The sequence below is a fragment of the Tenebrio molitor genome, chromosome 2 (assembly GCF_963966145.1).
Source record: "Tenebrio molitor chromosome 2, icTenMoli1.1, whole genome shotgun sequence".
Classification (NCBI taxonomy): Eukaryota; Metazoa; Arthropoda; class Insecta; order Coleoptera; family Tenebrionidae; genus Tenebrio; species Tenebrio molitor.
Genome location: NC_091047.1, coordinates 13,741,925 through 13,756,230, shown reverse-complemented (window position 1 = coordinate 13,756,230; position 14,306 = coordinate 13,741,925). Strand labels below are relative to the sequence as shown.

At 33.4% G+C, this 14,306-nt stretch overlaps 1 protein-coding gene across 3 annotated transcripts in view; it reads right to left on the bottom strand.

The window, feature by feature from the left end:
• Positions 1 to 14,306, bottom strand: part of Wnt2 (Wnt oncogene analog 2) — a 60,273-nt gene that overhangs the window by 27,624 nt on the left and 18,343 nt on the right. For all 3 annotated transcript variants that reach the window (XM_069037398.1, XM_069037399.1, XM_069037397.1), the window contains exon 2: positions 6,239 to 6,462. In XM_069037398.1, coding sequence (XP_068893499.1) covers positions 6,239 to 6,462 — 224 coding nt within the window. The remainder of the gene's footprint in view (positions 1 to 6,238; positions 6,463 to 14,306) is intronic.

Below are 14,306 nucleotides of genomic sequence, written 5' to 3'. Positions count from 1 at the left end.
TCTTAATTTGTCGACAATCCGACATTTATTTATTTGCAGAGTATAAGCAGAGAATGTCGATTTAGATAAGAATACGCGAAAGGCAAATTAATCATTACCTGATTGAAACATCAGTGCAGGGCAATAAGCCCAATCGCCACCGTTACCCAATCGCCTTTCCACGCCGATCCGAAAGCAAAAACGCACGGTTTCGCCTTTCCTAATTAATGAATATTGGAATTTATTACATTTATCATCATAAATAATGGTAGCTGCAAATGGTAAATTCACCTACACACCCGCATTAATAATACACAATAAAATGTAATTAATTAACGCAAACGTTGGATTTATGGCCGCGTACATCTTTAACCTCGCATTAATAATTTATAATTTTCATTAAAATCCGATGTCAAACAAAAACATCTTCCATCTTTGTTGCATGGGACGGTAAGGATGTGTCAGGACACCGTCTCTGAACTACGATATTGAATTAAATGCACTCGTGATTTATCTAGACCCAAATAAATAATATCAGCGATGTCAAGTTTGGGATTATCATGTTATCCTCTTTAATCCTGACAGATCATAAACTACGGCATTAATGCGCATAAACAAGTCCTTTGCCAGCGGGGAGGTAACCGTGTTGGACCACAGCTGTGCTTTAGTCAGATTCTCACCACTTCGCTTATTCACTCATATAAAATTATACACTTTTCTCGTTCACTAAACTAAACAACACTCGGATAATTATATGAGTTGTACTTTTCTATTCTAGTCGAAGCAGAATTCTATCCTTCACATAAAGTTCCGTGGCTTTATGCCGCAATTAAAAAATACTACGCCATTTAGAACTGGAACGTTCTACTATTCTAAGCAAACTTTTATAAATCAAACCTACATGTTTGTACAACTTTAACGCTTCCATTATTCTTCTGTCAACTTAAATCTATTTCTTGTCGTATAATTCACATATGAAATTTATTGCACGCATCTATACTACAGTCGTATAGTTATCTATTTCATATTTTAAGATTTATTGTTTTTGAGAAGTCAAGACTATTATAGTACATATACGTTTGATTGATATCTACGTCACATGAAAATGATTGAAATGATTTTCAGCTTCACGCTGCTACACACCACCATAATCGACATGTTAAAATTCCTCTTTGAACAGGTTTCTGAATGGATTCCTTCCTGGGAGTTAGTTGAATCGAAAGTTATATTTTTTACACAACAATTTTCTTAAGTCCACTTTTTGCTTTACTTCAATACATATTTAGATTTAGTCTCAAAGAGATTTATTATGTGATGCCTCTGTTTAAGTAAGACTCTTTAAATACGTTTCTTGCACTTTACGTCAATTCCTCTGACATCCTCATAAATTAAATTTATGTCCAGTTTTTCTACGTTTCTGCACTATAAGTATAATTTGTGCTTTCACCCTCGATCAGGACCAATGGACGATCAGGATCATAGTCTGTCTTTGTCATTTTTACAGAATTTTCTGTGAAATTTAGTATCGTGTCACACTAGTTTAAATCTCTTTTAAGCTCTGTCATTAAAGAAAAATTTAAGAGTGTTTTTTTTTTTAATTTAGCGTGGAAGTTGGCGTTGAAGAGTCGATTGTGAATGAACCACTCATCTTAAAAACACTGATTTTTCAAATTGCATATTAAAAGCACCCAAAAAATGAGGTTAGATTAAACAGCTGATCAGAGTTGTAATCCGGTGGTGTGTTCACAATCGACTCTTAAAAAAAAACACCCGTTATATTTACTTATCATTTGAAAATCAAATTTTCTTTTCAAAAATATTTGATATGTCTTAAATGTATATCTTTATTTTTTTTATATCCAAAAATATATCACTTGTGAGGTTAATTGTCTAATTAAAGTCTAACAGAAACAAAAAAATATTCATTTTTAAAATGTGCAAATTTATAATTTGTAAAGTACTATGTTTGAACTAGCTAAATTAAAATGCTTTAGCCCTTTACATTTATTTCCAGATTTAAATGGTTCATCTTTATGAAAAAAAAGTTTTATAAAAATGAATTAAAATATCGGCTGTTCATTTAAATTTATCCTCAAAGTTGGCGTTGGAAGGTCGATTGTGAACGCACCACTTGTCTGTAGAATAAAAACACAAACAACGCAAAAAGTGAGGTTACATTTAAACAGCTGATCCGTGATCTGTAATCCGTGGTGCGTTCACAATCGACTCTTCAACTCCAATTTTGAGGAGAAATTTTTTTTACGTAAAAATCCTCGTTTTTGGCATAGATTCATAGATTCAGATTCATATTCTAACCAGTGGCGGCGCAAAGAGAGGGAAGGACAACTCAAGTAACAGATGTCAAATTTTATTTTTATGTAAAAGCTGTCTATTCAAGAACGAAAGCATTTTTACGAACTCTTTTTTGTAGTTCAAAATAAGTGGCTGCACAAGATTTTACGCCATAGTAATTATCTTAATGGTTCATAAAATGGTGGGACTCCTATATACAATTTATGTGGCATAAATATTCTTTCCTTAATTTGAAATTAAGTGTACATGTGTAATTAATATTAATGCCAAAAGAATCTGCAAGTAAATTCTTGGATGTAATAAACCGATGATGAATATTTTACACCGAGTCACGGAAATCCAAAGGGAATACCGTAAGATTACTGCCAGGACGGTGTATTTATGGCTCGGAATAGAAGAGGTAACCCAGAACTGCTCATAAATAGCAATTATTTATTAATACGCCATAAATGTATGTAATCTGTCGCGTTAACAGGAAAGCCCATACATTGTGCAGTTTGTGTTAGCGCACGCTTTGCAATTACAAGCTCTATGAGATATTAAGTAACATAAGGACAATACCGGATAATTATTAAATGCAGCTATTTATAGGGTACGTCTAATACGAAGCAGTATTTATTTACGGAGCAACATTCAACTTTTAATGATTCCATAAAATTTTATATTTACGATAAGCCAAGTCGCATTGCTAGGCTCATTATGAAATTAAAAATTCCATGGGCAGTAAATAATACCGATTTGTTATTTAAAAAAGTCAATGCAGGCATCCGACTACCGACACACTAGAAATAAGAAATAGTCGGTGAAAATTGTCGTGATGATAATAGTGGACATTTATGGACGCGACGGTTTTATGTGGGTGATTTTTTATTTTATTATATAACCGTAGAATAAATTAGAATGGAAGGTATATTTTTATCGTCGTTCTAATTTTCAACAGTTTTGTAGACACCTTCACACACTGGCCGACAGAGAGATGTGTCGGTAGTGAATCCACAGGTGTCTACGTCCCGCCCACGCCATTTGTGTTCCGGGCACACAACAACGATGTAAACACAAAGTGACACAAGACATTATGGGCATTTACCACAGGACTGACTTGATGCCGTTTTTCGACAATTTATCTAAGTCGTCTGGATCGTTATCCTGCCTCGTTATTGCTGAAGTCAATTAAACAAGTCTAACTTGTGAAAAATCGTCTGGAACTATGATCGCCAAAAATGGTCAGCTAAGCCACGTTCTCAAACATGTCCATTTTGTAAACCGTATTAGCACATATTTTGAATTAAACATCAACAGTGTATATCAAAAGTTTGGAATAATGGAAATATTTTTTTTCCTGTTGAGCTTTTCGAAAATAACCGGACAGGTCAATTTTATTTTTTTAAAACATACCTACGTTTTTCAACAATTTGCATTTTTCGGCCTCTTTCGTATCTGTGCAATGAGTTATTGTGTAACCTGTGGAGTCTCTCGATATCACTTCATTAGATTTTTATAAATTTGAAAATTTGCTTTGGTTCGTTCGTTCGAAGATTTTCTAGTTTTAAAAATATTCATTTTAGACGTCCTATTAATCTGTAGTTTGGGTTTCCTGATATCGAAATTACTTTGGTAATATTGAAATCTCGAAATCTAACCACGTGGGATTTATTTTCTTTTTGAAGTATCTTTTTTGTGGAATTAATCATAACACGTGTTATATTTGTTGAGAGAATATAATTTATTATACATACAAGTGACTTATTTGCTGTTAAGGCAGGAGTGTAATACATAGTTTTATCCAACGCCTCCTTCTGTAACAGTTCTTATTCTTTTTGATGTTCAATAAACTGTTCAATTCTCTCTAAACTCATTAATTATTATCAAAACAGTTTAATTATCGGTTCATAAGTCCACTGAATTATAAAAACAGTTTAATTATGGGTTCAAAAGTCCACTAGTGTTTTATAGACCTCATAATATACATTATTATGACTTCATAATAAACATGTGTTGGATAAAATTAATTTTTAAAAATGTCAAAAATTTTAAACGATCTGTTAGTTTGACAGTAAATAATTACAGTTACAGGATACTCAATACAATATTTTTTTGGAGTTTTCTTCTCAATTACTTTCGAATCTCTTCCGCGCTAGCACCTCCCCATTGATGGTATGGTGATCTACTGGACTACTGGTTGAAACGTTTTCTAATTTTAAAGATTTTAAGAGATTTGGAGCCTTTACGAGGCTGGTCGAACAAAAAAAAAACGTTGTATTCAACTCGTTAGTGTGTAAATTGGGCCCAATTTACACACGAACTCATTAAATAAACTACTATTATACAAACACAATAAAATCTAGTTAAAAATATCTGGGATCTAGTGCACACAATTCTTGCTTCAGAAATTTTAGTAATCAGTCAATAAATTCATTTTTTGATCGGTTCCAATTCTGTCATAAACCTTCCATCTAAAGTCAATTCAAAAATCAAAAAACCACCACCTGTTTAGGTTGGTAGAATTTAAAAAAACCATAGGTAGATATTTTTTCATACTATGTTGGTAGCTATAAATTATGATTCATTTATATTTTATTTGATTCAAAATAAAATTCAATTGCTTTAAATTTCGTTCATATTGTTTTATTACGAGAGTAGCACGTTTCATTTATTTTATTTATTGATTCTTATTATTTTTACTTAAACATGAATTACAATTCTCACCAAATTTTACATTAAACAGCGTTGCCGATAGTAATTATCGAGGAAAATGCGAGGTTGGTGGTTTTTTGATTTTTGAATGGACTTTAGGTTCCGGTTACTCCGTTGTGAAAATATCAGTAGGTACACATGAAGTAATTTATTTGTGTCGGACATTGTTTGAAAGAACTGTTGCATGTCTGTCACTCTACAGTAGAAAACGTAAAAACGTTTTCCAAATAATACACAATGGTGACGATATCACTTTCAGTGTTAGGCGTAAACTGACTCTTTGAAAAACAGTTGTAAAATTCTTATTAAAAAATTAGGCGAAAGAGAAGTTATCGGAGTCGCATTATTTCATGGAAAACAAAAAAATTTCTGCATGAAACAAAGTTTGTGTACACTGAACCACGACAAAGCTAATCTGTACGTACATATTGCTGTCATAAAGTGATGAGTAATTAATTAAACGCATGCACGAGTTCCCGTTTCTTTTAATCCAAAAAATGGAGTTACTGGGACACTTGAATGGTTCAATTCTGACTAAAAAGGCATATTTCGGAAAAGTCACTATGATCGTCGAAGCTCAAAAAAGGACCACAAAGACTATTCAAAACCAAAACTGATTTTGTTTGACAAATTATGTATCAAAAATTTGTACCACCGAATCAAAAGATTAATGCCACATTCTGGTTTCTACACGTTTAATAACCAGAATAGATTGGGCGTACCCAGACTATCGCGGTTCAGCCTGGTGCAATTTGTTGCGATAATGCGTTAGCGATAACTAAGTTTTTGAGAGAGTTCTCGTAACAAAAATATTTTTCATGTAAGTACCTACATAATTTTTTTGTTAATTATTGTAGAATTACCTGTTTATAGCATTTAAATGCTTAGATTATTCTTTAGTTCATTAACAGTCGTAAAGTCACGAGGTTAGTATAGGTCATTGCTTATATTAGTTAATTACATAAAGTCATAAGATTTTAGTACTCGAAAGGCTACTAAGAGCTAGCCTTGGCTATTTTACTTTTAACGTGGCTTAAACATTTCTGTTCCACATAAAATTCTGCGTGTAAATTGTACATTTTTCGCTTTCGCATCGAACTCGAGTTTGATGATAACAATATTAACAATATGTATGTTATACGTTAGGACTCTTCCTTTGCAAGAAAGAAAGGTGAGGTGAAGAAATGATTTGTGTGTCGATGGTGAGATCGCAAGAGTTGAAAGTTTACAAAATAGCTGTGCAAGTACCCACCTACAATGACGACATGCCCGAAGGATGTCGGATTGTCGATGCCGGTGCAGTTCCATCTCTGATGTCTAAACTGGTACTTGCACTCGGTGGTAGCTAGGCGTATACCGTCGCCGACGGCGACCATAGCGTCCGGGGAGGACCTGCACATATCCCTTTGGCGGCTGGTGAGCCCGGGGATCCGACTGCAGAATACTTCGGATCCGAGAGTGATGACACCATAAACCCTGGAACAAAAACGAAATAAATCGGTCGTCGGCAATTGCGAAACGACAGTATCGCTTTGGCTCTTTATTATTTCGCTTTTGTGTAGTTGGTAGCGAGCGCATTAATTGACATGAGATATCTGTTGGTAATAAGACCGACTCCTTTAAAGACTGACTCGGCGATTATCTTATTTCTTCCATTAAAACGGCCCACATGTTAACGAGAAATACATTTTGTTTAATAAAATACGTAACGGTTAGAGTCCACAGTTAAATTATACTTAAAATCAGTTTTATTGACTTGGTTTTATTGGCGAGATTTTATTGCTGCCACCGTGATAGCGATGTTACTCGTAGGATATTACCGGGTTTCATCCATAACAAGATAAATCTCAAACATAAAAAAAAATCAGCCGTTTATATTGTCATCTCTTACTTGTAACGTGCCATGCCCACACTCGATCGATTTTATTTATGTGTTTTTAATGAGACATTGAATATCTGGCCATAATATTTTTATGCAAACGTGCACCTCGCCGGCCGCATTAACATCATTCGCTTGATTGACTTTCTGCAAAAAATTCGACGGCACATTTTATGGACACTATCTCTGGTGGAGATATGAGTGTGTAATAATTCCACGCTTGATTGGATTCTTGATTTGTTGATGTTTTACGCTTCAACGGGAATTGTTTAATTAATAGCCTGTCATCATTCAAATCCGACCACGTTTTTAAAAATCTTTTACACCTTTTTTATGAGGACTAAAAACAGAATCGTATTCAAGAAAATTACTACCTTATTGCTACATCAACACTACCAAAATTGTTTGTCATGACCAATCTACTTATCAAAGAAGTAACTGAACGAACCTGTCAGTTTCCAATTTCTATATTTTACACTTTGTCTAATAATAATTAGCATTCAACTATTATTTTACAACAATCTCCACTCTGTTTTCTCCTCATAAACTGCTCTTAAATGTATATTAATTACAACTAAAAACTTTAATCACATGTTTACATTTAGAAATGCTATCTCTTTGAAATCATAATTGCAAAAATGCACTTTTAACGTTGGGCTCTTTGTGTTCTCGAACTTAAATTCATTGCATATGTTGTAAACTATTTTTTGAGAAGGCATTTCACTGCTAAAAGCAAAAAGGACCCTTGTGCTGCATCGCTGCATTAAATTTTTATCATGCAAAGACCTGTCTGACTACTTTGTAAAAAATCAGTGGTGACAGTTATTGCAACCAAAGGACCGTAACTGTCAAAGCACAAAACTACAAGTACTTGTTGCGTAGTCTACTTAATTGTAAATATTCAATTGATATGTTAGAATATAGAAATTTTCGGTGCCACCTACGCAGAATGTGCTGTAATCGTGCAAATAGTTTTCTTTTTAAATCATTATTTGTTCACATTGTTACGGCGTAGTGGATTCCAATGTTAACATATTTAAGATTATAAACCTTTCTAATGTTTACAATGAAGAATCAAATAAATTTATTGTATTTTGTAATTTTTGTAATCTACTAGAAAATAAATCATAAATTATTTTCGTTAACGTAATCGCAGTTTTATTTTGCATCTGTCGCAAGGAATACATACACTGTAACGTTGTAAACACTCAGACATAAACTTACGTAAAGAATATATTTTACTCTGCGTACCATGCGAATTAGTGAACAGCGTTTTAGAAATTCTTTCAAAATTTATCAAAAAGAATTGAAACACTTTCGGGACTGATATATTCTAATTCTTTTAAATATTAAGAAATAATAAAAAAAATATAACTAAAACCCACACTTTTTCGTTTCCAGGATGTTCTCAGTTGGCATAACTCAGGAACTTTACAATTGTGCATATTTAAGAGCATTTAATATGTCGTCATGATTATTGTTGTACCTATCATAAAGATTTATTTACGGTAGTTGCAATTGTAAATTTATTTCTAAAAAATAAATAAAAACAAATCTAATCAAGGCTATGACTGTTTTAAAAATAAAAATTATATTACAGTTTTTTTGTATTTCTGTAAAGTCTTCAGATTTCTTTTAAAAATTTCATACAGGCTGTCACCCAAAAAACGCCGCAAACCATATATAGGGTGTTCATTTAAATTTATCCTCAAAGTAGGTGTTGAGGAGTAGATTGTGAACGCACCATGGATTACAGATCAAGAATCAGCTGTTCAAATCTAACCTCACTTTATGCGTTGTTTGTGTTTTTAGTGTTCACACTGACGAGTGTTCACAATCGACTCTGCAACGCCAACTTTGAGAATAAATTTAAATGAACGCCCTATATATTGTCCCGTTTCACTTAATAGAGAAACAGTATAAATGATTCGACAAATAATGTAAACAAGTCTTAATTTTTATTTATTCCAGCATTCAGTACTATGTCAAACGTGAGTTAACTTTCTTTTCAAATTGCTTCCTACACTTTCTTAAATTTAGTCTTGTTCAAAACTTTTTTCTGAACCTAATAGTGTGTAACAAATTAACTTTGGTGCAAAGTTCAACAGAAAGAATTAAACATTAAGTTGGATTTCATTTCCAAATGGGTGATGAAAAACGAACAACTTAATAATAATAATAATAATATCGTGCGTTCATTTAAATTTATCCTCCAAGTTGGTGTTGAAGAGTGTATTGTGAACGCACCACTCATGTAAAAACGTAAGATTTAAACAGGTTAGCCGTGATCCGTAATCTATATAGTGCGTTCACAATCGAGTCTTCAACGCCACCTTTGAGAAAAAATTTAAACGAACGCACGCGATATAATGCTTGAAAAAATCAAAATTGACACCTTTTTACAGTATTGTCCATTCAAAAATCAAAAAACCACCAACGTCGCATTTTCCTCGATAATTACTATCGGCAACGCTGTTCACTGTAAAATTTGGTGAGAATTGTAATTTTGAGGTTAAGTGTTTATTAAATGTCTTGTTTTTCTGGGCATGTTTAAGTAAAAATAATAAGAATCAATAAATAAATGAAACATGCTGCTAATAAAACAATATAAACGAAATTCAAAGCAATTGAATTTTATTTTGAATCAAATAAATGTCATAATTTATAGTTACCAACATAGTATGAAAAAATATCTACCTAGGGTTTTTTAAATTTTACCAACCTAAAGCAACAGGTGGTGGTTTTTTGATTTTTGAATGGACTTTATGTACTATCGACTAGCAAAAAAAAAACTGGTACAGTATGTTACTATAGATACTCACATTTTTGATTGAGTTTTGGAAGTTGTCTAAAGCAACACCATGTACCAGTTTTTTTTTGCTAGTCGATAGTAGGTACTTGTAATTGAATAATTATTTTGTTTTTTTGTTTACTAAAATCGGACAATAAATAATGTAGTTTTGCAGCGTTTTTGAGATACAGCCTGTATAAACCACCAAGACCAACATGTTTCCAGCATGTTTCCAGCAACAGGAGTTGCAGGAGCTTTTAGATATTATTAGTATTACTGTCACAATAGAAAATCTCTTTATGGAATTATTTATCAACAAGATAAAAAAGCCTTCTTAGCATCCATCTACAGACCTAATTTTAGTCGTAAGCGCAGAACACCTAGGAAAGTGTTGCTTGCCTTTGCTGTTCTAACTTCTAACAGGCCGACGAGAACCCTAATGGATAAATGTAGACAGATCACCAATATTTTTAACAAATTGTTGTTTCGTTCATTTTTCCATTAGCATGTTGCCCGTTGCAATGAACTTGTTTATGCAAAATAAAGAAAAAGCTCTTACTACTGCCATACTAAGAAAGCAGGTACCAAGAGCAAGCAACAACTTGTTTTGCTAAATCCCAGTGTAACGAAATATTGTTAAAATGATGTTTTTTCTTTATTACGTCGTAAAAGTTGTAGGTGATTATGTAAGTAGGTACGTCGAGGAAAAAATGTATTTGTCCTTGAGAAGTGGGCAGCTGAAAATTTGTTTTAACCTGTAGATTTCTGTTTTTTCTCATATTAAAACGAACATATCCTGATATTAGCAGTTCATGAGATATTTGGATTTTATTTATATTTATTAATAAAATCTGTACCAACTTGGAATGGTGTGTTTCAGATTAGTCTTCTCCTTTTTGGTAGCGCTTAATCCGGTCCTGACCAACGGAGAGCACTTCTCAACACACAATAGAGCGGCTTCACTTTGACACACTTTGAAAATCCTCCTATTGAGGTGTGAAGCTGTTTTGAAAACACAATCGCTACAAATTTCAAAGCCTAACAATTCGGGTGTATTTTCTTGTGTATCATACATTTTGAATGAAAGTCCGGGCCCTAAGTAGGTAAACAACTAAATTCGGTGCCGGACATTTTATAATAAGCGACAGCCGAGCCGTAAATTGTGATTATAAAATTATCAATGTCATATTATTAAAATTAGTGGTATCTTTAGCTCTCCTTTTTAGTCCATACGAATTTTATGACGCCGCCACCCACCATCTGCCAATAAAACGCGCGACGATTTGTCGAATGAGAAGAAAGTTTTCCTTTATTCGAATTAGATAACTTCATAGCACTAAGCATGACATGATTGTATAACGTGATGACACGATAAAGCTGACCATTGTAATGTCATTTGGAAGCGTGAATCTCCTGACTCACACTGATTTAATTATCTGATGTCAAGAGCAAGTGGGTTGGAAGCTTCTTTACTGCCTCAACTACCGTCCGATGTGGCTTTTTGGTTTATTACTGTGCCTCTTGACAGACCAACTACCGATTTCATTTAGATAAAACCCCACGGGATCTGTTAACTACCCGGACCGCCTCTGGAAATATGCGATTCCGGTCGAAAATGTCACATTTACGCTTTTTTTACACCAGACGACATAAATCTCGTCGTAGGTACACGAATGCTGCTAAAATCTTCAAACTGTGATTGCATCAGCGTTTATTGGTTTTATATGCAAATTCACGGTCAAAATGAATAGTTGGGCCCCTCGATGAGCCACAGACAAATGATCCGTACCAGCGCCCAAAGTCCACCTAGAACACTGCACAACTATTTCTTATTCATTATTTCCAGTATTTTTATCGTAATTTATGTACCAATTAAGCAGAATCTGTTCGAATTAATTATGTCATCAATTATCTTATTATACATAGTTGAATATCAGTTTCTTTGGAAGCGGTAATTCGAGTTTGCCGTCTGGATTTTTTGTTATTTTGAAATATGGTGCAAGAGGACGGTTTGAAAAGCTGGCAGAAGAGGTTTCTTCCAGTGGTAACAAATTTCGGGTCGTCCATAAACTGGCGCGTTGACAGGGTGTCCTGGGTGGTCCTGCCTACGGTTCGCCCTACACGTTTTCAGTGCTCTCCAGGAACCTCGTGATTATTAGCGAAGAGATAAATCAAGAGTCGATAGCCGTAATTGAGCCGTCATCAGAGTTTAGCCTTCGCAGCACCAGTCTGTTTCTCGACCATATTTGTTATCACTCGATCGACATTTATTAAACTTGGTGATTTGCATGTTTCGTCCGTATCGAGGTGGTGTCTTTGATTTATCGCTCTTTGTTACCACAAAGCGCGCAAAAGATAAAACTGGAATGGGCGTCCCAGTTTGCAGAATTCTCAAAGAACGAGATCAGCCGCAATATTAGTCGATTTATTATGATCCCATTGGGTTTCCGACAAACGAAGGCGATAATACATGCTAATTGCCGGTTATATACTTTCTAATTACCCACGGTCTCCTCCCAAACCGCCCTCCTCGCGTTCGACAGGAAACAGCCTCATAATTTATTGATCTTTTACAGTCGTTTAGTTTTAATAGTTTGATAGTGATATCGGATCTTCCTTTCAGGTTCTGATTTATTGCCTGGAGTTAACTTCAATTCAACCGCTTGTGATCGAGTTTGCGGCCAATCCTGGATGGAACTCGTCGTCGTGGTGTGTTCTTTGTTTTGTTACCGTTTAAATTTATCCTGTTTTGAAAAACTTAAAATGTCGTGTCCGTCCAAAAATCTACGATTTTATCAAGCGAGTCAAAATGGAATGTTGAGCATCCGAAACGTTCTCTTCATTTGGAATTTCTTCTTTGTGTAATACAACGTACGTAGAAGGACATCACTTCAGTCGTCAGTTTGACGATCAAGAGTTTTCGGAGCACTCCGTAATTAAAATTTTATTTGTATCTGGTTCATTAATTAATCTTAATTGAGCCCGGAATCTAGATTCTCATTTACTACACCTCTCAGTTTCGTTTAAAGTCGTTATCCAGGTAATTTCACTTTTGCTGTTTTAGCTGATTAAGGATTATTTTGTTTATAGTACTTTAGTTAAATTACACAATTACGTTTGTTTTAATTAAGTATTTATATTGTTCCTTCACAGTATTCATAAGAATTGTGTTAGCAACTTAAACGTCTTAAAGTAAAGTAAAGAGAATTAGAAATGTTGTAAAGATGGTAAACAGAAACATTGACTTAATAACAGTTAAAGCTAAAGAGAAAATTAATATTCTTGTGTCAGGTTCAACTGACAGAATGTATGTGTTTTTTAACATAACAAAAATTAATGGTATGTAACTACTTATGTAATTTAATTATTGTCAAAAATATAAATCACTTGAGTTAAATACATTGGAGTTGTCAGGAAAAACAGATTTATAGTTGCCTGTAAAAATTTAAATACATAAAAAGTTATTGATAGTAAAAACTTGTATCTGTGAGGTTATAATGTCACATTAAAACTGATTTCTACACTTTGAAAACTGTTGTGTAAAACTTTTTTTTTAATTCAGTGTTATAAATTTATAAACGAATTTTTCAAAGTGCATATAAGGAATCATCTAATAATTGAAAACAAAAATAAACAATTTAAAACAAAACTTCAAAAATTGGGAATACATATTTTGGAAACTTATTGTTTTGTTGAAACAACTAAGTAAGTAGCTGTAAGAGGTAAGTACCTCTTAAATTGATTTATTATTATACAGGGCAAGTTACGTAAGGTTAATTTCTGAATTTATTTTGTACGCAACCAAAAATACTAATTACGCTGATCACTTGATACCGTTTATAGTGTGTTTTAATTTAGTAATCAACGTAGGTATGTAATTTGGCTAAAAATGTCAAAATGACAGTTGATGAATTTAATTTTTGATTTCATTATTCTGAACAGGAAAACGTCATTTTGACATTTTTAGTCAAATTACATACCTACGTTGATTACTAAATTAAATCACATTATAAACGGTATCAAGGAGTCAGCGTTGTCAGTATTTTTGGTTGCGTACAAAATAAATTCAGAAATAAACCTTAAGTGACTTGCCCTGTATATTTAACTAAAGACATGACAATTATATCGACAGTTTTAACTTACAGGAATATACAGGATCGCTAAAAAGTATGGAAACAGTTAAATATTTTGAAAACGGTTAATCAGAATTCCTTTAGATTTAACATAGGGTTAGAGGAAGTATGCTTGAATACATTTTTGAAAAGAGCAATTTCTTCTGAATTCAGTGATGTAGTAAAACTTTAAAAAATATATCAAATAAGCTCAATTGAAATAATGTTAAATTTTGTTACCTTTGAAACTTTTTGTCACTAGTCTGTCAAAATTGTACCTACCAACCTGAAGTTGCAAATCTTTTCAATGAAAATCATCTCCAGTTGAACTGTCTCAAAGACTGCAAAGATTTTATAATTGAAACTGTTGGAAAGCGTCCAAAACCTTGACGACCAATAATAATAATTCTTACAAATGATGAAAATGCACTAAATGATGTCAGATACAGTAGAAAAAAAAAAGGCAAAGACTTTCGTGTCGCCGGAAAACATCATCCTACAAAATTAAGTTGCTGCGAGACTCCTTTGACTGCAGAAT